The sequence below is a fragment of the Arvicola amphibius genome, chromosome 6, assembly GCF_903992535.2.
Source record: "Arvicola amphibius chromosome 6, mArvAmp1.2, whole genome shotgun sequence".
In the NCBI taxonomy this organism is placed as follows: domain Eukaryota; kingdom Metazoa; phylum Chordata; class Mammalia; order Rodentia; family Cricetidae; genus Arvicola; species Arvicola amphibius.
In genome coordinates, this window is record NC_052052.2 from 151,368,435 (window position 1) to 151,394,591 (window position 26,157).

The 26,157-nt window shown below is 49.7% G+C and overlaps 1 protein-coding gene and 1 long non-coding RNA gene across 2 annotated transcripts; one reads left to right on the plus strand and one right to left on the minus strand.

Annotated features, from left to right (window-relative positions):
- Positions 1-9,860: 9,860 nt before the first annotated feature.
- Positions 9,861-24,764, minus strand: LOC119816378. Its single transcript, XR_005285755.1, has 3 exons — positions 24,398-24,764; positions 17,037-17,161; positions 9,861-10,556 (listed from the first exon to the last, which is right to left on the minus strand). It is a non-coding gene; the product is annotated as an uncharacterized LOC119816378 (long non-coding RNA).
- Positions 11,686-25,974, plus strand: Fgfr4 (fibroblast growth factor receptor 4). The gene is made up of 18 exons (XM_038332962.1): positions 11,686-11,819; positions 14,888-15,018; positions 15,646-15,909; positions 16,001-16,081; positions 16,198-16,364; positions 18,024-18,147; positions 18,627-18,817; positions 18,943-19,081; positions 19,457-19,650; positions 19,749-19,894; positions 19,978-20,099; positions 23,645-23,755; positions 23,851-24,041; positions 24,466-24,588; positions 24,697-24,767; positions 25,018-25,155; positions 25,395-25,500; positions 25,613-25,974. Exons 2-18 carry the CDS (start codon positions 14,940-14,942, stop codon positions 25,757-25,759), a joined length of 2,394 nt encoding a protein of 797 aa, XP_038188890.1. The 5' UTR covers positions 11,686-11,819; positions 14,888-14,939; the 3' UTR covers positions 25,760-25,974.
- Positions 25,975-26,157: the final 183 nt, after the last annotated feature.

The window sequence follows — 26,157 nt, forward strand, 5'->3', positions numbered from 1 at the left end:
GCTGAGCTGTGCCCCAGCCCAGGCAGTGATGGTTAAACTGGTGCTGGGATGTAGCAGTTGGTCAACTGCTGACCGAGCACAAACAAGGCCCTGGGTTCGATTGCCAGTCTCATATAAACCAGGTGTGGTGGCACAAGCCTGTAATGCAAGCATTTGGGAAGCAGAGGCAGGAAGATCGGAAGGCCAAGACACAGTGAATATGAGGCCAGGTTGGACTTGATACCTTCTCTCAATAAATAAAGCAAAATGAAACAAAATAAGATACAACAAACTGGGTCATGCATGTAAATGTCTTTAATCACAGCACTCAGGAGGCTGAGACGGGAGGATTATGAGTTCAAGACCAGCCTGAGCCATGTACATTCTAGACTAGCCTGAAGTTGTTAGTGAGAGCCTATCTCAAATTAGCTTAATTAAGCATGGATACGCTGAGGATGTAGTTGAGTGGCAAAGAGCCACTTTGCACGTACAAGACCATGGATCCATTCCCAATACAACAAACGGTTGGAGAGCTAAATTTAGGGGTTAGTCAGTGCGTAAGTAGTAGATGGGAAAAAAGGACAGGGAAAATTTCAGAACAGCACATGCCGAGGTCTCTAGGCAAGAAAGTGCTTGTCTCCAGAGGAAGCAGAATGCACTTCCAGATAAAGAGAGGCTCATGGGAGTCAAGTCCCTCAGGATGTAATAGCCAAGACCAAAGCGGTCATGGCCAAGTTTAGATTCCAGGAATCCTTGTAAAAGTCTAAAGGAGTGGGCTGGAGAGATGGCTCAGCGGTTAAGAGCACTGACTGCTCTTCCAGAGGTCCTGAGTTCAATTCCCAGCAACCACATGGTGGCTCACAGCCGTCTGTAATGAGGTCTGGCGCCCTCTTCTGGCCTACAAGAAATGTTGTATACATAATAAATAAATAAATCTTTAAAAAAAAAAAGTCTAAAGGAGTGGCATAAGAACTGGCACCCAAAGCTCTCCTCTGACCTTTACACATGTGCCATGGAACACACATGCCATCACGCATGTACAGAATTAACTATAAACAAATTTTTAGAAGACGAAAGCAGGTTCAAGGCCAGCGTGAACTACAAAGTGAGTTCCAGGACAGCCAGAGCTGTACAAGAAACCTTGTCTTGGATAAACAAAAGATGAAGAAGAGGAGGAGGAGGATGAGAAGAAGAGGCAGTGAGCCACAGGAACTTTAAATTCAGGCGACAGGCACACTTGAAGAACGTGGTTCAGGCTGCATGACCAGAATCCTAAATGTCTCATGATGGATGTAACTGTCTTCTTGGCCAAGCAACCACCATCTCAGGGAGTTCAACTGACCTCCTTTGCAAAAGAATTGTCCCAGCTGGCCTTGATGACTATCACCTCCCCTCGTGTGGGGTGGTAGGTGTCACAAGACCTGAGTAACCAGCCACTCCCTACTCCTATTGTGTGCAACTCTGCTTTAATTGCACAAGGTCTAGAGTATAGGCAGAGTCAAGGGGTGGGGGTTCCATCTATGCAGCTAGAGGAAAGCCTTCAACCCTGCTGCGTAGACTTGCTGGTGTGGCCTTTTTGAGGAGAAGCACACACATCCTTGTAAGTAGCCCCTCACCAGTGCTCAATAAAGAAGCCCAGGAAACTCATTAATTCTCCAGAGTGAACTTTGGTGGAATTGTGCCTCAGTTTGTCTTTGGGGCCTGAGAAGAAAGGGGAGAGATTGTTTACGTCTCCCTCTGGAAAGAAATTTTAGAAACTTCACATCGCCTAGCATTGGTGGCACACGCCTTTAATCCCAGCACTCAAGAGGCAGAGGCAGAGGCAGGTGGATCCCTGTAAGTTCGAGGCCAGCCTGGTCTGCAGAGTGAGTTCCAGGTCAGCCAAGGATACAGAGAAACTCTGTCATGGAAAGAAAGAGAGAGAGAGGGGGGGGGGAGAGGAGAGAGAGAGAGATAAGGAGGAGGAAGGAAGGAAGGAAGGAAGGAAGGAAGACTTCATATCACAGAACAGCTCCAGAATGGACAGCTCTGCCCTCACCAACACTCTCCCTCTCTCCCTCCCTTCCTCCCCCATTTCCCCCCCTCCTGCCAGCCTTCCTTTTTCTCTGAGATGGTACCCCAGGCTGGCAGGTTAGACTCAGATTCATGAGCAGCTTCCTTTCTCAGCCTCCCAGGTACTCAGCTCTTGGGGAGCAATCGAGCCATGGTGCCTAGTTGCTTGGCTTTTATTTTCTTTTGGAGGTGCTGGGGCTCCATCTTAGGCCTCAGCTACATCTCAGTCCCCCAATTTTTTATATCTCTCTTTTCAATCTCCACCTTGTAATGGTTGACTCACTTCTACCAGATAGAATATGGCAGGAACAACTAAATTGCTTGAAATGGACAGGGCAAGGACTCAGATGCTAGTGCATCCGTTGTTCTTCTAAAGGACCTGAGTTTGGCCCAGCACCCACATGGTGGCTCACAGTCATCTGCAACTTCGGATCCCAAGTTCCAGATCTGACACTTGACATCCCTAGGCACATATGATACACACACAAACATGTGGACAAAACACTCATAGATTAAAAAAATAAAATAATTACATCTAAATAACTGTTTTAAATGGCCAGAGTGTGATTCCCAAAGCATGTCAGAGCAGATACTGCATCAGCCACCTTCCCTCTTGGACTTGGACTCAGTGTAGGCGGAGTCAACAGAGTGTAGTGGGGACCCTCAGCTGGTCCGATAGAAAAGCTCTCAAGCAGAAAATTGGAGATCTCTACCACTAACCAAGATTCTTACCAGGCAGTGGTAGTACATGCTTTTAATCCCAGCACTCCAAAGGCAGAGACAGGCAGATCTCCATGAGATGGAGGCCAGCCTGGTCTACAGAGTGAGTTCCAGGACAACCGGGGTTACACAGAGAAACCCTGTTTTAAGAGAGAGAGGGAGGGAGGGAAGGGGGGGAGAGATTTTTAGTATAGTTAGGCTCCTACTACTAGCCCATCTGTGAATTTTCTTGTAAAACCCAGTTTTAGCAAAGAGTACTGGGAAGTCCAGTTTGGCAAGAATACCCTGTCTGATCACCCTTGACATCTGCCTGTGCTCCACCCCCTACCTACTTGCTGCCCACCCTGACCCCAGGAGTCTGACCCACACAGTGCCCACCCCGACCCCAGGGGTCTGATCAACATGGAGTGTCTGCTTCAAGAATCATGCTAGGTCAGTTAGGCAGGAGCCCCCTGACCCCTGATGTTTGCTCTTGGTCACTTTCTGCCCACTGAGCCCACAGGTCCTTGGCTCTAAGACCTCACTTGTCCATGCTGCATTTAGAATTGCCCCATCTCTGTCCCCCACTAAAAGACCCAGAACAGTAGCCGCCCATGTCCCTATCACAATGATCCTAAGTAAGGTCTTCCTCATTAATCTGTACCAAACATATCTGCCTTGGGTTTTATTTGATTGATTGATTTGGCTAGGTTTTTGCCTGTTTATTAGGTGTTATTTCGCTTTGCTTTGAGACAGTCTCGTGCAGCCTAGGCTGGCCCTAGCTTCACACTTGGGAGACGGAAACAGGAGGGTCAGAAGTTCAAGGTCACCTTTCAGTACTGTACTCAAGGCCAACCTGGACTATGTGAGACCCTGTCTTCAAATAAAAGTGTCATGGGAAAACATGTTTCCTCTTCCTTTTCTTCTTTCCCCACCACACATGGCGCCGTGAGTTCCTCTGCTGCCTTCTCCGGACCAGTCTGCAGACACGCAGCCTGAGCTCCTCTGCGGCTGTCTCCCGACCAGTCTGCAGACATCCCAGTGACACCTTATGTTTCCCAGCTGCCCGAAGCTCCAGACAGGTCCTCCAGAGTCCATTGGAGGGGTTCACACCCTAGTACCTCTGCACCTGCTGCTTGGCTGCCTAGCCATGTCCTTCCTCTGTGATGCTTCTCTCTCTCTCTCTCTCTCTCTCTCTCTCTCTCTCTCTCCCTCTCTCTCTCCCTCTCTCTTTCCCTCTCCCTCTTCGCAGATGTCTCACCAGATACCTGTAATTCATCCTGAACTTTCCTCAGATGGTCCCTCTTAAGCCTCCTGACCATTCCTGACTACACATCCATGCCTGTGGCTCTCTCTCTAGAAACAGCCCCTCAGTTCTCTGCAGCTGCCCTGGTCCTCCTGTGCTTACAGTCCATGGGAGTCTTTGTGAATTCTCCTTGTCTGTTGCAGAGTGTGTGTCCCAAACCAGCCACATGTGGTGGCTCCTACCTGTAATCCCAGCACTCGGGAACTGAGAAAGGAGGATCAACAGCAGGCTAACCTGGATTACAGAGTTCCAGGCCAGGCTGGACTACACAGTGAGAACCCGTCTTTTAAAAAAAGGGAGGGTGGCTGGAGAGATGATAATACAGTTAAGAGCACTTGCTGGGAGCCGGGCGGCGGTGGCGCACGCCTTTAATCCCAGCACTCGGGAGGCAGAGGCAGGCGGATCTCTGTGAGTTCTACAGAGCTAGCTCCAGGACAGGCTCCAAAGCCACAGAGAAACCCTGTCTTGAAAAACAAAATAACAAAAAAAAAAAAAAAAAAAAGAGCACTTTCTGGGTTCAATTCCTAGCACCCGCATGACCATCAGACATCTGTAACTCTAGTTCCAGGGGATCCTATGCCCTCTTCTGGCTTCCCTGGCACCAGGTATGCATATGGTACAATATATAGGTGCAAGCAAAACACCCATACACGTAAATAAAGGTTTTTGCTTTGTGTTTCTTTTGTTTTTTGGGACAGTGTCTCACCATGTAACCCTGACCTAGTCCCATTTGGCCTGGGACTCACAGAGATCCTCCTGTCTCTTCCTCTTAAGTGCTGGGATTAAAGACATGTGCTACCACACCTGGATAAATCGTTAAAATAAATAAATTGATAGATAGGTAGACAGACAGACAGACAGACAGACAGACAGACAGACAGACAGACGGGAGGAAGCAGGATGGCTCAGCGGATAAAGGCACTGGCTGCCAAGCCTGATGACTGCATTCGATTCCCCGGAACCCACGTAAAAGTGAAAGGAGAGAACAGGCTCCACAGAGCTGTCTCGAACCCCCACAGACATACTGTTCCCAAATTCCCCCAATAATAATACATTTAATTTAACTTATAAAGGAATAGTCTACCTCTTGGGCTATTGTGGTTTACTTTAAATGCACATAAGCATAAATCCCAAGTATGAGAACCATCTGGGCTCTGCACTGGGGCTAATTAAGGCTCCCTGGGGAGCTGTAAATGTGGGCGCCTAGAGCTGCTTGGGAGAGCATGCCGTGAAGGAAGCCAACATAGAAAACAGAAGGGCAAAGAGATGGGTGTGCCTGGATTCAGCAATATCTGAAACCAAAAATAATTAGTCTCTCTCTCTCTCTCTCTCTCTCTCTCTCTCTCTCTCTCATACACACACACACACAAATAGGTTTGGCTGACTGGAAATCACTATGTATATAGCAGGCTGGTCTCAAACTTGTGGGAGATCCCCCATCGCCATTCTGAGTCCTAACTGCTGGGACTACAGCCGTTTACCACCACACCCAGCCTGGCAAGTAGACAAGGCTGACCTCAAATTTGCTGCAGCAATCTTCCTGCCTCTGCCTCTCAAATGCAGGGATCACAGGTGTGTGCCATTGTGTTGATTCCTTAAAGACTTTTCAAGTCCCTATTGGTCCCAAGAGCCTTGCCTACAAGTCTGGGTGATCGCTGGGTCTGACGTGGCTATGTCTGCACAGACCACGTTTTCTGAGCAAGTGCCAGCATTGATCTTGTGCCTCTTACATCATCACATTGAATCATCAGAAAAGCACCACACTTCACAGGAAGGAAAACAGGCTTGGAATGACTTCTCTGTTGTCCCCAAACCAGTTAGTTTTCAGATGCATCCTTAAACAACCACTTAATTGCTATCAGTGGCCGTCCTAGTCTGATCCTTGAACTGTGCTCCTGAAGCCTGTATGAGAAAACGGTATAAAGAAGAGGGCCAAGGGCTGGAGAGATGACTCGGTGGTTAGAGCATGTACTGCTCTTGCAGAGGACCTGAGTTTGACTCCTTAGCACCCATGTTGGATGGCTCATAATTGCCTGTAACTCCAGCTCCAAGGGAGCTAAGAACATCTGCAAACATAAACATGCACATATAAAAATAATAAAAATCAGTCTTGAGATAATAAAAGAGGCTGGAGGGAGTTAGAGAGAAGATGGCGTAGCAGTTAAGAACACACTTTGTTCTTGCAGAAGACCCAAGTTTAGTTCCCAGCACTCAGCTGCCTGGTCCCAGCTCCAGAGAATCTGACGCCCAGAAAACTATGTGGTCGCTTGCTTTCACAATGCACATTCCAACACACAGACATGTGTGAATATATATACTGTATGATATAAAATCAGTCTAAAGAAATTGGAAACTAGGATCAGTGTTACATGACTGTAAGCTCAGTATTCAAGAGGCAGAGGCAGGAGGACTGCTGCAAGCTCCAGGCCATCCAGAACTACACACAGCAAATTCTTGACTAGCCAGGCCCTCATACTGAGATGCTGTCCCAAAAGCAAACAACAAGAAGAGGCTAGAAAAAAAATGTGATAACAATCCATTAATTCTGAGAATTGGTTATATGTGTGGGTGAACATGTGTACTCATTTTCATGTATGTGGTATGGATGTTTTGCCTACATGTATGTCTGTGCACCACATATGTGCAGTGCCCTTGGAATCCAGAAGAGAATTGTTAGTCTGGTCCTGCTTCTCTTCAAGAGCAGCCAGCACTCTTAACCACTGAGCCATCCCCAGCCCCTGCTTTGTGTAGCCATTCTGTAATGTATCAGTTACTCACAGGGATATGGTTTGAGAACATTACTTACTTTTCATTATTGTGCAAACATCTTGAACATATTTACCCAGATCTAGATGGTACAGCTACGACACACCTGTGCTATGTGATAGAAATGTGGTACAGCCCAGGGCCCCAGGCTGCAGCCTTACAGTATATTACTGTACTGGACACTGTGTACAGTTCTAACACAATGGGGTCCGTGTATCCAGACATATCGGAGCACAGTAAAGCTACAGCTACAGCAAAGTGCTGGCTGCTGGAAGTTTCTCTCCACTGTAATCTTACAGGACCACCATCACATGTGTGGTCTGTGGTTGACTGAAACATCTTAATATAACATGTTACGATATTTTAAAGCTCTCTCAAAATAAACATTGTTTTAAAAGAAAGAATTGAAGCATAGAAGAAAGATGAGAGATATGGCCTGGGTCAGAGGGTGGGATCAGAACAAGGGCCAGGCTTGAGCTGGCCTGAGGCCTGGGCAGGGGTTGGGCTGGCTCAGTGGCAGCCCCTCCACACATAACTCGGTGTTTCCTGAGCCAGGCTGCTGGCCAAGAACAACATCATGGGCACCAGGCAGCCTCTGCCCTCTCCCTGGACAGTTCTAACCCGAGGCAGGTGGGGGTAGATGAGGTTTGGCCTCCAGAGAGCCCCCTTCCCCTGCTTGGCACTCCAGGAACACAGAGTCTGGCTTGGTATGTCATGGGTGCCTCATCAGTCTAGACTGAAAGGGAGGGAGAGAGATGTCTGCCAGCCCCCACATTCATTGTCCTCGTCCATGCACCTTCTAGTGAGTCCCTACCTGCTAGGAAATGCTGGGGGCTTAGACCCACACCTATAACTGAAGTACTTCGGAGGATGAGGTAGGAAAGTTGCTGAAAATTCAAGGCCAGCCTGATCTACATCGTGAAAGCCGGGGCTATGAAGACAGACTCTGTCACACAGACACACACACACAGACACACACACACAGACACACGTAACAAAAACAAGAGAATGAAGCCCTCTGCTCTCCCTCTTGTCTCCTTCCTTCCTTCCTTCCTTCCTTCCTTCCTTCATTCCTTCCTTCCTTCCTTCCTTCCTTCCTGTGATCTTATCTGTTTTGCTGCCTTACCCGTGGAATTTAAAAGAGTTCACGAAATCAGGGTGTGGTGGCACACCTCCCAGCACAAAAGGAAGGAAGGAAGAAGGGAGGGAGGGAAGTAGTAAGAAAAGGAACGAGTCCAGTGCACGTAGGAAGCAAGCGATATAGCAGGAGTTTGTGGACCCTGTGGAGCCGGACATGTCACACTGCCAACCTTTAATAAACCCTGAGCAGTTGAACGTGTGAATGAACGAATGATCCTAGGAAACTCGGGCTGTGAATGTTGGAAGTAGTTCAGACAAGAGACTTAGAGGCTATGTCTTGGGGGTGGGGGAGCTGGGAGAGCAATCTGAGGGCCTTCAGGATCTTGTGAGGCAGTGGGTTACAGGAACTACCTATGGAAGCTTCCAGTTCATCAGCACTGGGCTCAGGAGAAGCTGGGAAACAGCCCAGAAGTGGAATAAAATCTGTGCTGTAGGATTTAGCTCCTGCTGTCAGCTCACCATGGACCGATCCCCAAGACTGTATTCAATAAGGAGAGTCCTGGGAGGGCCAGGGGACGAGAGGACCTGGAGTTCTGAGGCCATCTCTCTACAAGGCAGGCCTTCAGGCTAGAAACCTTCCTCCTGGAGGCTGCTGAGGAGCTAGATTCTGGACCAGGGATCGCCATTAACTTTTTTTTTCTTTTTCTCCCCTACCACACGTGCCATGTATATATGTATGTATGTATGTATGTATGTATGTGTTTTTCTTGAAACAGGTTCTCACTTATTAGTTCCAGCTGTCCCGGAACTCACTAAATAGTCAAGGCTGGCCGCTCAAACCCTGCAATTCTCCTGCCCCAGCCTCTCCAGTGCTGGGATTACAAGCGTGAGTCATCACTTCCTGGTTAGGATAAACTGCTTTCAAAAACAACGGTAACAAGTGATATTCTGATTTATCTTTGGGAAAAGACAATTCTTTTTGTTAGAGGAAAGGAAGTAAAAACTAAAAAAACAAAATGTTGCTCAGTGCGCTAGTATGAGTTCAAGATTAGCCAGAACTATACAAGTAAGACTGTCTCAAACACACACAACACACACACACATAAACACACACACACACACACAGAGAGAGAGAGAGAGAGAGAGAGAGAGAGAGAGAGAGAGAGAGAGAGAGAGAGAGTCAGAGAGAGCAAACAGCCTTTAGTTACACAAAGAAATACGGCTGTATCTTCTTGGGAGTGGAAGTGAAGCGATAGGGTATCCCGAATAACAATACGAAAGGCTGGACTGGGAGCAGTGAGGTAGCTTCGGACGTGCCAAGCACCCACAAGTTTCTGGGTCTGATTCCCAGGATAAAATCAAATAAGATTAAAATCTGGAGGTGGAGAGATGGCACAGTGCAGTGGTTAAGAGCACTTGTTCATGCAGAATAGCCAGGTTCAATTCCCAGCACCCTATAGTGGGTTACAGCCGTTCCTAACTCCAGTTCTAGGGGACCCAACATGGTTTTCTGGCTTCCAAGGTGCCCCATGCATGTTGTGCACAGTCATACATGTGCACAGAATACCCACACACAAAATAATGAAATTACATTTAAAAATAAAATAAGATTAAAATTTAAAATAAGAAAGAAAAACAGGAGAATTAGCTCAGTGCCTTAGAGTGCTTACTGCTCTTCCCAGAGCTCACATTGGATGGTTCATAATGTCACACACACACACACACACACACGCACACACACACTCACACACCACTTGTAAATAGATTTTTTTTTTTTAAGGAAAGGCAGCTGCTGTTTCACAGGCAGATTCTCACCCCTGGGGGCTCTAACCAGGAGCTGAGCAGGTCACCTGAGTTGTGTTTTCTTCCAAAGAGCTTCAGAGAAGCAGAATCCTGGCCTTCAGGTGAGACATGGCCTGGCTGGCTAACTGGTCTAGCCACAGTCCACACACTTGGCAGATGCGCTGGAGATAGACAGACCTGGGCCAGGTGGGGATGATGCTCTCTGAAGACACCGACCGTGTGCCGGGCACTTGAGGTACAAAGGTGAGGGGTGCAGTTCCAGGTCTCATCTCCCAGGAGTGTAACATTTCCCAACTGCTTACACAAGCAGCCATTCAGCTACAACCTTGAGAGTGCGGTGAAGAAATACTGATTGGAAGAGACCATAGGTCACATAGGAACATGTGAATCCCCACTTTTGCGGGTATCTTAAGGGCCACACTATCATGTACTGATTTGCTCAAGAGAAAATGAAGACAGGGCCAGGAGTGATAGTACTGAAACTTGGGGCCCATTTATCTCCTCATCCTAAAAAAGGGACCTTGCTAAGTCCACTGGGCTGCTCCAGGGCACGAACTGAGACCAAGAGCTGGCAAAAGGTGAGTGGGGTCTGCACACGTGGCCAGACCACCACGCTGTGCCAAAACTATCACATGAAAGATGGGAGAAACTACTTGAAAATTCACTGGGGCCTGGCCTGATGGCTCTCACCGGTAATCTCCCACCCAAGTACAAACCAGGCCTGGCCCCATGCAGTTTCTGCAATCAGGTGAATTCAGGGTCCTCTGGCCGTAGGCACGCCTGCAATCCCAACAGTTTGGAAACAAAGTCAAGGGGATCATTGCAATATGGAGGGCAACCTGGTCTTCACAGAAGGGTGTCACACCAGATCCTATCAAAAAAGAAAAAGAAAAGAAAAAACAAATTTAACATTAAAGTTTAAGGGTCTGAGAAATAGTTCTCTGAGTAAAACACAGGCCACTCTTTCAGAGGGTCAAGTTTGAGTCTGTAACTCTCGTTCTGGTGCCTGCAGACAATTAGACATACATATAATGTAATATAAATATTAAAACTTTTTAAAATAAAAATTAAAACTTTTATAGTTAAAGTTTAAAATGAAAATTACAGATGCCACAGCAGTTAAGAGCAATGGCTGCTCTTCCAGAAAACTGGGGTTCAAGTCCCAGCAACCACATGGCTGCTCACAACTGTATGTAACTCCAATTCCAGGGGATCTGACACCCTCACACAGACATACATACAGACAAAATACCAATACACATAAAATAAATGAATAAATCACCTTTTAAAAAACAAGTCTAACATTTCTTTATTATGCTGGGACTTGAACCTAGAGCCTCACTCATGACAAATGCTCGACCACTGTAATTCCAGATCCTTCCTTTTTTTTTTTTTTTTTCCCAAACAGGGACTCCTTCGTAGCCTAGGCAGTCATCCTGCATTAACCTTCTGAGCAGTTGAGGTTACCAGACTGACCCTATATGTATTTATTTGTTATCATCATTATTATTATTATCATATTCATTCATTCATTTACTTAGAACCAGGGTTCCTCTTTGTAGCCCTGACTCCTCACTGTGTAGACCAGGCTGGCCTCGAACTCAAAGATCTGCCTCCCTCTGACTCCGGAGTGCTGGGATTAAAGGTGCGCGCCACCACTGCTAGGCTGGGATACTTATTTTAAATACTCTCTGAAAGTTGCTTAGGCAATGAACTAGAGGGCAGTTCTATCTGATGTACGTCGACTGAACGGAAAGCAAGAGGAGCCTGGTGAGCTCCACATTGATGAAAAGCAAAGGATGGAGCAGGTAACACTTTAGACCTTGGAGGTTGGGCCAGGGAGCAAAAGATGCCGAATGAGAAAGGCTGAGCCTGGGCATCCAGTCCCACCGGGAGCTCCTGGACTAGGGTGCTGGGCTGACTTTCGCACGGTCTCGCCTCTCAGGATAGAACTGGTCCAGGAGGGGCGGAGCCCTGGGTGGGCGGGGCAGGCGGTGGGCAGCCCCCCGCCACGCTGCAGTTGCCTGGACATTCCTGGCTCTTCGGGCCGGGGCGGAGGAGCTCCCGGCAGAGCGTGCCAGCCCCGCCGGGATCGTGATCCGTGGGAGCAGGAACCAGGCGGTGGAGGAGCCAGGTGAGCCGGACCCCCTGCACAACGAGCCGTCTGGCTCTGGGTGAGCCCGGTCCCACACTGAGCTCCGGGACGTCAAGGGGAGAGCAGCCACAGAGCTCCGGAGCTGCTCCCTCCAGCCCCGGGGACCTTGGCGCCCGCGCGGCGGGAGTGAGATTGGGTGGAGGGGGCGGTAAATCAGTAACCCGCAGCGCACACAGGGCCTTTTGTCCCCCTCCGTTCAAAGAGCACCCTGGTCACCGTTCTAGTTACTTATTGCCCACCGGGGCGAGGGCGATGGGCCAGCTGTCTATGCAACTCTGCACGAGGACAGATGACTTGCACCTCTGTCCAAGAGTGACGGGGTGGGGGCACTAAAGTAAGAGCACTGTCGCCCTTGGGTAACCGGCAGTGTGCTGGACATAACGATGAGGAAACCAGCTCTGGGAGAGAAGCGGTCACTTGCCCAGAGCTCCCCGTCCTGTGAGTGCGGGAGGGTGGAGAGCTCAGAGCTGTCTGTTGACAGTCTCTGGTCCCAAGTGTTGGCGACCGTCAGTGACCAGACCAAGGACTCCGTGGTTCTGAGTTCAGGACAGCTGGAAGTGGGAATAAAGTATCCCCGACTTGCCCATCCCTTGGGGGCGCTAGAGAGACCCTCTCTGCATCTCAGGGTGTGGTAGGACTCTTAGCAGAGGGCACGACCACAACTGAGGAGAGGGGACAGGTCAAGGTTCTAAGATGATAGCTAAGCCGGTGGGGAAGAAGAATGGAAGTCACAAAGGTACAGGCAAGAAAGCAAACGTGCTGGACTTTAGAATCTCTAAAGGAACTGAGAACAGACATGGGGACTAACAAGATTGACACCGGCCTTTAAAGAGGCCTAGAAAAGCTACCTTGCGTGTGGGCTTTAACCGGTACCAGCCAGGCTGAGGCAGGAGGCTCACAGTGTGAAGACCTGCTTGGTTTACAGAGTGCCAAAGCCAGCCTGCCTGATGGCCTTGGTGAGCTTGTCTCAAAATATAAATAAATAAATAAATAAAGTAAGTAAGTAAGAAAAAATAAAATGATGGCTTGCAGTTAACCCTTTAGAGCTTGTAAACTGGGTCTTAGAGTGATTGGCAAAAAAAAAAAAAAAAAGGCGGGAGGTGGTGTTACACGCCTTTAATCCCAGCTCCTGGGAGGCAGAGGCAAGTAGATCTCAGTGAGTTTGAAGCCAGCCTGGTCTACAGAGTGAGTTCCAGAACAGCCAGGACTGTTACACTGAGAAACTCTGTCTCGAAAAGCAAGCAAGCAAGCAAGCAAACAAACAAACAAACAAAAAAACCTGCTGGAAGGTAGAAGGCGAAGAACTGAGATTCGTCAAGATTCCAAGCAAGAAATGACCAGAACCTGGGCTAAGTAAGGGCAGGGGAAATGAGATACATTGAAGAATGGCTGAGGAGATCAAATGGATTGACCATAGGGGGCAGTAGGTTGAGGAGAGAGGGTTTAATGGGCAGAGTTCCCAGTTTGGGAAAATAGGGGACGTAACTTTTAAGAATAGTGCTGTTTTCTTCGACCTTACATATACTAAAGTTTCACTGATGCAAATTCACAAAGCAGCTATCTATGGTGACACACACTTTTTGCTGTTGTTGTTTGTTTGTTTGTTTTTTCAAGACAGGGTTTCTCTGTAGTTTTGGGGCCCGTCCTGGAACTCACTCTGTAGGCCAGGTGGACCTCACAGAGATCTGCCTGCCTCTGCCTCCCGAGTGCTGGGATTAAAGGCATGAGCCACCACTGCCCCAATTGACTCACACCTTTAATCCCAGCACTTGGGAGACAAAAGCTGGCAGATCCTTGGGTTTAAGTCCAGCCTGGTCTACAGAGTGAGCTCCAGGACAGGCCAGGTTACACAGAGAAACCCTGTCTTGAAAAACCAAACCAAAGCAAACAAGAAACCAAATTCGCCAGGCATTCCATACTTAAAAAGCAGGCTCTGGAGTTAGGTCTGTAGCTCAGTGGTGGAGCACTGACCCAACATGAGCAAGGTCCTAGAGAAAAAGAATACTGATCCACAGGCATCAGTCCCGCCCAGGACTGGTTCCCTGCTCGAGTTAAGGCTTAGCTCTGGGTCTTCCTTTAGGGAAACAGGGATCCTGCACTTGGACAAAGGTTACTAGGTGCAGTGAGTGCGTAAATTATACTTAACAGCAACCATTCGGGAGCAGAGAATGATTGGCTAAGGTTGGACAGAGGGGGCCAGGTGAGCAGTCAGTGTGGGGTCGGGGAGCACACCTCACCAACACCCTGTGTGTGCCATCCCTCCAAGCATTGTCTCTTTTAGCCCAGAAGCAATCCTATTATGATAACGATCCAGAAAGGGACAAAGATAGGTCTTGGCAAGACTCGGGATTTGAGTTTGCCACTACCAGACATGTAAAATCTGTGTTATTTGCAAAACCAGCTAAACATGAAGCTCATTGTAGTGTTTGCTTAGCATGCAAGGAGGTCTTGGGTTTAATTCCCCAGCTCTGCAAAAAACAATAAGCAAAACCAAATAAGCTCCTACATTGTCGAAGACAAAGCTGGGAGGGTACAAAGCAACTGAAGTGTCCTCGGGATGCATTTCTGGCTCAGAGCGAGGAAGAATGTCCTTAATTTGGACAGTGCCTTGCCAGAGGCGAGCACCCAGCCGCTGGAAGGATCCCAGGCTGGACATGGAAATGTCAGTAAAGCTAAGAGTGGGGTCCTGTCAGACAGCGTCCAGATGCTGAAGGCTGGCCTTGTGTTAGATTCCACTTCTCTTCTTTAACTCTTCAGCAATGAATTCATCTATTCAGCAAAAAATAAATGATGTGTACTGAGAGCGAGCAAAAGATATGTCACCATCCTTGCTTCCTTCCAAGAAAAGAATCCTAAAGCTGTTCTTTCTGTGAAGGCATGCCAGGGTCTCAGTAGGACCCAAGGCAAGCAGGAAGTCCACACCCCCCTGCAGAACCTCCTGTGGGGAGGCCTTGGGCTCTGGTAACAGCGGGCTGGTTTCAGCCTTGGCCTTACTACTGTCTGGCTGGGGTTTGGATGAGCCTATTGACTTTCTCCCTCCGTTTCAGGAAGGTGGTCAGCGGGAAGTCTGGCCTGGGTCCTGAGAACAGCTTGAAGGAAATGCTGCTCTCGGCCCTACTGAGCATCCTTCTGGGGACACCAGCCTTGTTCCTCGAGGCCTCTGAGGAAATGGAGCTGGGTATGGCCTCTAAGGTGGGAGAGGGTGGCAGGGAAGGGGCTTCTGGCTGAGCCAAGCTGGAGAGGATCCTGGCTCCGGCCCCAAGAAAGTGGCAGCAAAGCAGGGCTCGAACGTTGAGATTCACTGTCTGGTTCCCAGCAAGCACCCTCCTATCTGTATGTCTACAAGAGAGGATTAGCCTTGCAGGGCACAGAGCCTGGGCTCGGCTGCAGAGCCAGTGGTGAGCCCCTTGGCTGTATGTATATATGTGTGTGGTTCTATGCACTGGGCGTGTTGGTTGGGAGGTCCAAGAAGCATGTGTGATGTGTGTACCGAGTATAGTGTGCCACAGAAGTGTGGCATGTGTCCTTTATGGCACCTATAGCATGTACCTTGTGTGTATGTGTGTGTGTATTTGGGGCAGTAGCATGTCTAACATGTGTGCCAAGTGTGTGTGTGACAACTCCTAGAAAATGTGTGGCATTGTCCCTATGCAGAGCATTTGTAGCATGTAGTTATGTGTGTGGGAGCAGCATGTGTCTGTCACAAGATGTTCCACATGCGTAGAAGCATGTTCTCTGTGTGCCAGGTGAGAGCTTGCCTCAGATGGAGCTATGACTATCACTGACTTCTGCCATCTGCCCTCAGAGCCCTGCCTAGCCCCGACCCTGGAGCAGCAAGAGCAGGTGTTGACTGTGGCCCTGGGGCAGTCCGTGAGGCAGTGCTGTGGGCGTACTGAGCGCGGTGGTCACTGGTACAAGGAGGGCAGTCGCCTAGCATCTGCTGGACGAGTACGGGGCTGGAGGGGTCGCCTGGAGATTGCCAGCTTCTTCCCTGAGGACGCTGGCCAATACCTCTGCCTGGCACGTGGTTCTATGACTGTCTTACACAATCTTACCTTGATTGTGGTTGGTAAGAGATTCTGACGGGGAGTTTAGGGGTGACTTGGGTGAGAAACTCTTTTCTCTTGAACTTCAGATGCCTTCCTTTGTCCCCCGAATAGACTCCTTAACCTCCATCAATAATGATGGGGATCCCAAGACCCTCAGCGGCTCCTCAAGTGGGCATGTTTACCCCCAGCAAGGTTGGTATGCCTTCTCGTGGATTCCCCCACTACACATCTGGTCACTGAGAAGAGACCTATATGGGAGCCAAGGTCACCTTAGTAATTAGGAGTCCTAATTACTCTTCGCCCTATAGCACCCTACTGGACACACCCCCAACGCATGGAGAAGAAACTGCATGCAGTACCTGCCGGGAACACAGTCAAATTTCGTTGTCCAGCTGCAGGCAACCCCATGCCCACTATCCACTGGCTCAAGGATGGACAGGCCTTCCACGGGGAGAATCGCATCGGAGGCATTCGGGTGAGTCTTGGCATCCAAGTCCATCTGCTCCCCCATTTTCATTTTTCCCGTATAGCCCCTCCCATAGATCAGTATATCTAATGAGGAAGGTAATCACAGAGCCCCAGGCAATGGGCAGCTCTGGCTCAAGTTCCCAGTCTGCCACTCCCAAATTTTGCCCTTTTGTCCCCTCAGCCTCAGCAACAGGTGACTCCTTTTGTGTTCTGGTGGAGTTCTCACTTACGACAACAATGTTTATAGAGAGGGGCACCGAAGATTCATTTTTTTTTATTATGTGTGAATAAATACCATATGCATTGATGCCCACAAAGTCTAGAAGAGGGCACCAGACCGCTGGGAGCTAGAATTATATGGGCAGTTGTGAGCTGTCTGGAGTGGGTGCTAGGCAACAAACCAGGGACCTCCAGAAGAGCAGCAAATGCTCCTAACCACTGAGCATCCCTCCAGCCTTGATGATGCTGGTTTTGCTTTTGGTTTTGTTTGTTTTTGTTTTTATTTTGTATTTTTGAGACAGGGTCTCTCTGTAGCCCTGCCTGCCTTGGAACTCACTAGTAGACCAGGATGGCCTCGAATTCACAAAGCTCTGCCTTACCTCTGCCTTCCAGGTGCTGAGACTAAAGGCGTGCGCCACCTCACTGGGGTGATACCGTTGTTTTTGAAATAGGGTTTTACCTTAGAGTTCAAGCTAGTCTCCAAGTGCAGCCTCCGGATTGGTGTCTCCTTCTGTAAAGTCGGAAGAAGCATAGACTGGTAGGCGTCACAGGCGTCAGCACCTCACTTTGAGGCTGAGCTCCACGCTGTAAAGAGGAACCGGAGACTCAGAGTGGGCAAAGACTAGCACAGTGGTTCTCAACCTATGGGTCACAACCCATTCGGGGGTCGCATATCAGATATCCTGTGTATCATATATTTATATTACAGTTCATAACAGTAGCAAAGTTGCAGTTATGGAGTAGCAATGAAAATGATTTTATGGTCGGGGGTCACCACAACATGAGGCACTGTATGAAGAGGTTGTAGCATTAGGAACGTTGGTTCTAGCACAAGGAAGCACTCCCAGGTAGGGTGCAGCTAAAACTCAAGTCTCAAACTAGGGCTCAGACAATGTTTTTTGTTTGTTTGTTTGTTTGAGACAGGGTCTCATTGTGTAGCTTTAACTGGCTTGGAATCCACTTTGTAGACCAGACTGGCCTTGCCTTCGCCTTCCAAGTGCTGGGATTAAAGGCGTGAACCACCATGCCTGGCCTTTAAATACTTTTTTTTTTCTTTTTAGGATTTATTTATTTTATTTGTATGAATGTTTTGCCTGCATGTCTATATGTATATTTTGTATATGTCAGTGTCTGCAGAGGCTAGAAGAGAGTGTCAGATCCCTGGGACTGGAGCTACAGATGGTTGGGAGCCACCATGTGGGTGCTGGGAATTGAATCTGGGACCTCTGGATAAGAGCAGCCGGTGCTCTAAATTACTGCACAATCCTTCCAGCCCCTTTCCGATACTTCATACAGCCTTGTTCTCTGTCTAGGGAACTCTGACCTTGGTCAGATCCTCTCAGGGCCTAGGGAGATTGAGAAGAGCCCCATAGGCAGATCCTCTCCTCCCTCTACCCTGGTTTTCCCGAGTTTCGTGGTCCCCTATGGACACTTCCTCTACTTCCAGCTGCGCCACCAACACTGGAGCCTGGTGATGGAAAGTGTGGTGCCCTCAGACCGTGGCACATACACGTGCCTCGTGGAGAACTCCCTGGGCAGCATTCGCTACAGCTATCTGTTGGATGTGCTGGGTGAGTGGATGGGCTGAGTGGCAGGACAAACAGTTTCACTTACCTTGAGCTCCAGCCTGCCCTCAGGGTGGGTATCTTGTCTTGGAGACAAGGTAGAATCAGTCTTAGAGGAGTCAAATAGCTCCAAGGATCCGAAGGGAGTAAAGTGGACCGAAGGAGCAGTAAGAAGGGCATCCAGGCAAATGGCACAGGCTGAACTCAGTTCTTAAGAAAGCAGTGCATTAGTGGGCAGGTGTATGCCATAGGGCAGCATTTATGGGGGTGGGGCACAGGCTGTGGAAGTTTTAAATGTGAGTCTGAGAAGCTGTCCTGGGGCTGTAGAGCCTTAAAAAGTCAAAGGAGGGCAAACAGATGAACAAGGTCTGCGCTGTATGTCTAGAAGGTCCTTCCCTTGAACTGCGAGGGTGGCTGGGGGCAGGTAAACTGGGTGATTTCGTGGGTGCCACTGGTCAGGGTTGACGGCCTGGCCTGGTCCCCAGAGCGGTCCCCGCACCGGCCCATCCTGCAGGCGGGGCTCCCAGCCAACACCACAGCTGTGGTTGGCAGCAATGTGGAGCTGCTGTGTAAGGTGTACAGTGACGCCCAGCCCCACATCCAGTGGCTGAAGCATATCGTTATCAACGGCAGCAGTTTTGGCGCCGACGGCTTCCCATACGTACAAGTCCTAAAGGTTCGGTTCCCGCTATTGCCTGGGCTCCACTCTTTTCCCGCTGGGGTGGGATGATTCCCCAGCCACACTCCCATCTACAATCTGACCCCAGACCCTCCTGTGACCCAGCGTGTCTGCTACTTCAGACAACAGACATCAATAGCTCAGAGGTAGAGGTCCTGTATCTGAGGAATGTGTCGGCGGAGGATGCGGGAGAGTATACCTGCCTGGCGGGCAACTCCATTGGCCTTTCCTACCAGTCAGCTTGGCTCACGGTGCTACCAGGTGAGCAGCCGGGGCGGGGAGAGGGTGGGGTGAGGGGCGTCGAGAGAGGCTGCAGGCATCCTCGGTTCGTTGTGGGCTATGGCCTGTTGGGTAGGCATTTTCCTTGGCCTGTGGGGGGTACAGTATTTGTTTGAGGCACAGTACGTGTTAGACAAATGCTTTCTTGTTGAATTCAGTAGAGATATGTATTTGATTTTACATGACTGTCTGCGTGATCCTCAGGGATTCTAAGACTTTATATAACCGCGACTTTTCCAGTGCAGTGTGTCCCTATGTGTGTCGGTAGCTAAGGGGACCTAAGATGTGGCGGGGAGGACTGACCAATCCAAACACTGACCGCTCAGTTTCTCTATGTACTTCTGACGGCGAGAACAGAGGAGGACGTCACGTGGACAGCAGCGGCGTCTGAGGCCAGATACACAGACATCATCCTCTATGTGTCAGGCTCACTGGCTCTGGCTGTGCTCTTGCTGCTGACGGGGGTCTATCACCGACAAGCGTTCCACGGCCACCACTCCCGCCAGCCTGCCACTGTACAAAAGCTGTCCCGTTTCCCTTTGGCACGCCAGGTACTGTGTCTGTCCCCCAGCCCCCCCCCCCCCCCCCCCCCGCCCTGTATGGCTCTCGGCCTGACTCCAGCAGGCAGAACAAATCTCCTACTTTGCAGTTCTCTTTGGAGTCGGGGTCCTCTGGCAAATCAAGCCTGGCCCTGGTGAGAGGCGTCCGGTTGTCCTCCAGTGGCCCGCCCTTGCTCACGGGCCTTGTGAATCTAGACCTACCTCTAGACCCACTTTGGGAGTTCCCCCGGGACAGGTATACTAACCAGGGTAAAGATGGGGGTGCCAACGCAGGCGTGGTACCCACAGATCTGAGGCATGGGCCTTCTTGATCTCCAGGCTGGTGCTCGGAAAGCCCCTGGGCGAGGGCTGCTTTGGGCAAGTGGTTCGCGCAGAAGCATACGGCATGGACCCCTCTCAACCTGACCAAACCAGCACTGTGGCTGTGAAGATGCTGAAAGGTATCCGTGGCAACCTGGGCAGGGCATGCTTGGGACCAAACTCTACTGCTGGCCCTGGCAAGGGACTTCTGAGCCCCAGTCTCTCCTTGTGTCTCTATAGGGATGAATAACGGTCCATTAACTCTCAGGCTGAAGTTCATAGGATGTGTCTGGTACATGGGACTTAGTAAATTTTTGGTGCAGGCTAAGGAATTGGTTTTCTTGAGGCTGGGTCACACTCTAGCCCGGGCTGACCTGGAACTCACAGTGATCTTCCTGCCTTATTCTCCCGAGGACTGGAATGACACCTGGATTGCTCAGTAAATGTTAACCACTGTGTGATGATCCCATATGAGATCTGTGGTGGCTGAGGCTCTGGCTTCCTATCTCTTTGTCTTCTACCTCATCCTCATCAATCCCACTAAAATATCATAGTGCGCCATCCTCACATATCCCTCCCACTCCAAGTCTCTACCTTTAGTGTAGAACAGCCGTCTGTTGAAAAGTCCCAGTTTCAGGGCTGGAGAGATGCCTGAGCCGTTAAGAGTGCTTGCTGCTCTTGATGAGAACCTGGGTTCAATTCCCAGCACCCACATCAGGCAACTCAAAACCATCTGCGACTCCAGCTCCAGGGATTCTAACATCCTCTCTGACCTCTGAAGGCACCCCATACACGTGGCATACCCACACACATGAACAAAAGCAAATTTATTTATTTTATTAGAAGTTTGTTTTATTTTTATGTGTATGTATGTGTATATGTGTATACATCTTTTTTAAAATTTTGCACATTTTTATTGATATATATTGCGCTTTACATTTCTTTTTTTCTTTTTTTTTTTTTTTTTTTTGGTTTTTCCTGACAGGGTTTCTCTGTAGCTTTGGAGCCTGTCCTAGAGCTAGCTTTAGTAGACCAGGCTGGCCTCGAATTCACAGAGATCCTCCTGCCTCTGCCTCCCAAGTGCTGGGATTAAAGGTGTGCGCCACCACTGCCTGATGAGCTTTACATTTCTTAAATCTTAATAAAATAAAATAAAATAAAAAACCATAAGTGGCAGGTCCAAGCTGGGTCTAGGGGCACAATCTATAATTGTAGGCACTTGGGAGATTAAGCCAATAGGATGGCAAAGTCAAGGCCTGCCTAGGCTACAGACTGAGTTCAAGTCCTACCTGGACAACTTAGTGAAACCATTTCCCAAAATATGAAGAGATCTGGTTAAATGTCTTGCTTAATGTGTAGGGCCGATGTACCATCCCCAGTAATGACAGAGAGAGTAAACAACCCAGATCTCAAGCAATGCCCCAAAGTGTTCTGCATTCGCTTAGCATTTGTCCAGTGGAATCTCTTTTACTTTTATTTTTCAAAGTTTATAACTTTACAAAAATTTAAAAAAGAAGAAGAAACTAAAGTTTATGGCTTTTTAGACAAGATCATATTATATACAGTGCTGGCTGAGCTGCATAGACTAAGCTAGACTTAAACTCACATTGATCCCCATGCCTCTGCCTCCCAAGCACTGGGATTTAAGGCGATTATTGTTGTCTTATGTGTGTGAGTGTGGGCATGTGTGAGCACACACCATCCTGTGCAGGCAGCTGTCAGAGAACACCCGGTGGGGTCTGTTTCAGGGCCCGCACTCTGTTATCAGGCTTCTGCTCTAAGCCACCTTGTTAGCTCCTTCATGTTTTCCTTTGTATTTTATATATATATATATATATATATTTGGTGGCGGTGGTGGTTTTTTGAGACAGAGTTGCTTTGTGTACCCCTGGCTGTCCTGGAACTAGCTCTGTACCAGGTTGGCCTCGAGCTCACAGAGATCTGCCTGTCTCTGCCTCTGGAGTGCTGGATTAAAGGCGTGTGCCACCACTGCCGAGCTTATTCTTTTGTTTTGTTCTGTGTAAATCATATCACTCTTACTCAATCTCTTTCTGCTTAATATTATACCATTTGGGCCCAGTCATCTTGCTGGGCCCCCCATTAGAACCTGTTGCTGCTGTCCTCAGGCACTTTGCAAGAACAACCCCAACCACTGCATTGCTCCCTCTTTCCCTCCTTCCCTCCCTCCCTCCTTCCATCTGCACAGCTGGAGCCAGCTGGCACTTTCTGGGAGGCAGTGATTATGAAATAGGTTCCTTTATATTGATGTGTGGCCAGGATAAGAATCATGTCTTTGTCCCAAGGCTTCAGGTCAGTCCTGGGGGCCTAGTCCCTGGTCCTTAGTCCTGTCTTCTTAAGGGAAGTCATAGAAGTCTCTCCTTCCCAGATGATAACAAGACCTCAGGGTACTTCCTAGAGACTAGTTAGCACAACTTCGTTCCAGTTGGGAGCTTCTGCCTCTCCCATCCCCTGGACCTCCTCATGGAAAAGTCAGCCCATAAGATCTTTCATGTTTCATCTTTGCAACTTCTGTGAGATGTTCTGCTTCATATAAGACAAGCCTAAGGTTCAGAGAGGTTGAGAAACTTGTGAGGTATGTGTGTGCTAGGTGTGTGTGTGCGTGTGAGCAGGTGGAGGTGTGCAATCCCTACTGTCCTCCTCCATTACTTGTGAGGTATGTGTGTGCTAGGTGTGTGTGCGTGTGGACAGGTAGGGGTGTGCAGCCCCAGCTGTTCTCCTCCATTACTTGTGAGGTATGTGTGTGCTAGGTGTGTGTGTGGGCAGGTGGGGGTGTGCAGCCCCAGCTGTCCTCCATTACTTACTGCCTTTTGTTTCTGAGACAGTCTCTCTCTCACTGAACCTGGAGCTTACTGTTTCAGCTGCACTAGCTGGCCCTCTCACTGTCCTAGAGCTCGATACATATGTCAGGCTGGTCTCAAACTCATGGGAGATTAAAGGTGTGAGCTACCATACCTGTGGAATTATTGTTTTGAAGCACTTGCTTTTTTCCTCGAGAATTCCATACGTGAGTACTGCATTTACATCATTTTCACCCCACTCTATCCTCCTTCCAAATCCTCCATGGTTCCTACTCCCTTGCAAATTCATCGACTCTTCTTTAAATACACACATGCACACACACACACACATATACATGCACACGCCTGCACGCGCATACACATGCTTATTGTTTTGAGGGCTTTTTGTCTCATGTAGCCCAGGCTAGCCTCCTATTCATCAAGTACTAGGATAAGAAGTGGGCTCTACCATGCCTAGTCTTATGTAGCGGTGAGGACCAACACCAGGCTTCACACTAGGCAAGCACTCTATAAGCTGAACTACACCCCTAATTCTAAGAGGCTTCTCTTTTTTTGTTTTGCTTTGTGTTGTTTTGTTTGTCGAGACAGGGTTTCTCTGTAGCTTTGGAGCCTGTCCTGGAACTCTCTCTGTAGAACAGGTTGGCCTCAAATTCATAGAGATCTGCCTGCCTCTGTCTCCCAAGTGCTGGGATTAGAGGTGTGTGCCACCACCACCTGGGTAAAAGGCTTCTTTTAAGGCCCACAGCCCAGCAGGATTTCAGCCTGGATCCACCCAAGCCCTGGTCCAGTGTTCCTTGCCTGCCCCACCCTATGCTGCTCTATGGAGCAGAAGGGCAGCTTCCTCACCCCAGCTGTTGGCTTTGCAGACAATGCCTCCGACAAGGATCTGGCAGACCTGGTATCCGAGATGGAGGTGATGAAGCTAATCGGCAGACACAAGAATATCATCAACCTGCTAGGTGTCTGCACTCAGGAAGGTAGGGCAGGAGCTGGGATACAGACGGGCAGTTGGGATGCAAAGGCACAGTCTTGCCAGCCTTCCCATCCCCTGGCCCATGCCTACCCCCTGTAGGGCCCCTGTATGTGATTGTGGAATGTGCCGCCAAGGGAAACCTTCGGGAATTCCTCCGTGCCCGGCGCCCCCCAGGCCCTGACCTCAGCCCTGATGGGCCTCGGAGCAGTGATGGGCCGCTCTCCTTCCCGGCCCTGGTCTCCTGTGCCTACCAGGTGGCCCGAGGCATGCAGTATCTGGAGTCTCGGAAGGTGTGGACAAGAGACAGTTCTAGCGTGCTCTGGACCACTCTAACTCCCCCATCTCCACAACTTCCATGCTGGTGGCCCTGGATGTCCCCAGCTGCTCCTTGTTCCCTGTTCACTGCTCTGTCCTTTATATGTGGCTCTGTACAGATGCAGCTAACTCTGCATGTCCCCACTTGTAACACTGCATGTCCCCATTCTCTCTTCACCTAGTCTCTAACCCAGGGGCGAGGCAAATGAAGCCATGGTGCAGGTGTGAGCTTCTTCCTTTTCCTTTTTCTGGTGCTGGGATTCAGCCCAGGCCTTTGCCCATTCCATTTCTCGTCTTTTCGGGGGTGAGTGACCCTAGCCCCTGGACTTACTGTGAAATGATGACCACGGCTCCCAGACATGTGTCTTGATATACCGAAGTCCCCTGCCCTCTTCTTAGTGCATCCACCGGGACCTGGCTGCCCGAAATGTACTGGTGACTGAGGACGATGTGATGAAGATCGCTGACTTCGGGCTGGCCCGTGGCGTCCACCATATTGACTACTATAAGAAAACCAGCAATGTGAGGGGCAGGGCACAGATACATGGGAATGAGGTGGGGGCTGGGCCTGGTATGGAAGGTATAGGCCCTGTGCAACTAAACACTATTATCCCCACCTTCTTCCTCTAGGGCCGCCTGCCAGTCAAGTGGATGGCTCCTGAGGCCTTGTTTGATCGTGTATACACACACCAGAGTGATGTGTGAGTCCCAGAACCGGGGTCTTAGATATCAGCTATCGTCATCCCGCCCTCTAAAAAGCCAAGGCGCTTGCCAAAGTTGTAAGATCCTAGGAGTCCCCCTGATTAGGCCTGGGACTTGTATAGCTCCAGACTCCAAAAGAAATGAGTGCCCCTCCCTGTCTCCAAGGGTCGATCATGACTACAGAGGCCTCTACCACAGCCTTAAGGAGGAAGGGTACTGGGCCCTGCTGAGCCCCACTTCTACCTCTAGGTGGTCATTTGGGATCCTGCTGTGGGAAATCTTCACCCTTGGGGGCTCCCCATACCCTGGCATCCCAGTGGAAGAACTGTTCTCACTGCTGCGAGAGGGGCACAGGATGGACCGGCCCCCGAACTGCCCCCCAGAGTTGTAAGGATGCCCTCCCCTGCCCAACCTTACAGACCTCATCCTCTGCCCTGGCTTTGGCCCTGGTCATGAGGCAGCAACTCACTCACTGTCTCTCTTCTTTCTCTCCATGGCTTGTGTTCTCCTGAGTCTGCTCTCTAGTGAATTGCTCTGCTTATCCCTCCCAGGCCCCTGAGGCCGAGCCCCAGGGAGCCCACAGTCCCGGCTCTGCCCTAGACATAAGTTCTTTGACTCAACCCCAGGTACGGGTTAATGAGGGAGTGTTGGCATGCGGCGCCCTCCCAGAGGCCGACTTTTAAGCAACTGGTGGAAGCGCTAGACAAGGTCCTGCTGGCTGTCTCTGAAGAGGTACTGCCCACTCCTGTCCTGTGCCCTCTCTCCATCGCTCCCATGGCCTGGTGACATAAACACCAAGCATCCGTCCCAGAGGCTGGAGGCTGACCAGCTTTGCTCTTTGCAGTACCTTGACCTCCGCCTGACCTTTGGACCCTACTCTCCCTCCAATGGGGATGCCAGCAGCACCTGCTCCTCCAGTGACTCTGTTTTCAGCCACGACCCCTTGCCACTCGAGCCAAGCCCCTTTCCTCTCCTGGGAGTGCAGACGTGAGCAGGGTCCCCATGTTGTATGGGCGGGTAGGTCAGTGGCAATGGGCCTCCTGTTGGCAGCACCAGGCTTCTGACTCGAGGCTACTGCTGCCCCAGATCCTCTGGCCCTGCTTTGGGGAGGCCCATTCCTGGTCCTAAGGTTCATAGTTCAGGCCCTCTGCTCTAGCTTTATGTTCCCAACCCAGAATTCAGCTCTAGTCTCAGGGTCCTGGCCCTTCTCTTCAGAGAAGCTAACTGTTAGGGCTTCATGCTCTGGGCCTTGGCACTTAGCTTCCATCTCAGGGGCTTGCTAGGCCTGACTACAAAGCCTTTGTCCCAAACCTTTCTGATTGCCCAGACTACCTAGAGGTTAGAGGCCTCTGACCTCCTTGACCCCAGCCCCAAGCCTCACCTCCCATC

Coding starts and splice junctions, on each gene's coding strand:
- Fgfr4 (XM_038332962.1), top strand. CDS start 14,940: ATGCTGCTCTCGGCCCTACTGAGCATCCTTCTGGGGACACCAGCCTTG. Junction 15,019..15,645: donor CTCTGAGGAAATGGAGCTGG/GTATGGCCTCTA, acceptor ATCTGCCCTCAG/AGCCCTGCCTAGCCCCGACC. Junction 24,589..24,696: donor ACTATAAGAAAACCAGCAAT/GTGAGGGGCAGG, acceptor TTCTTCCTCTAG/GGCCGCCTGCCAGTCAAGTG.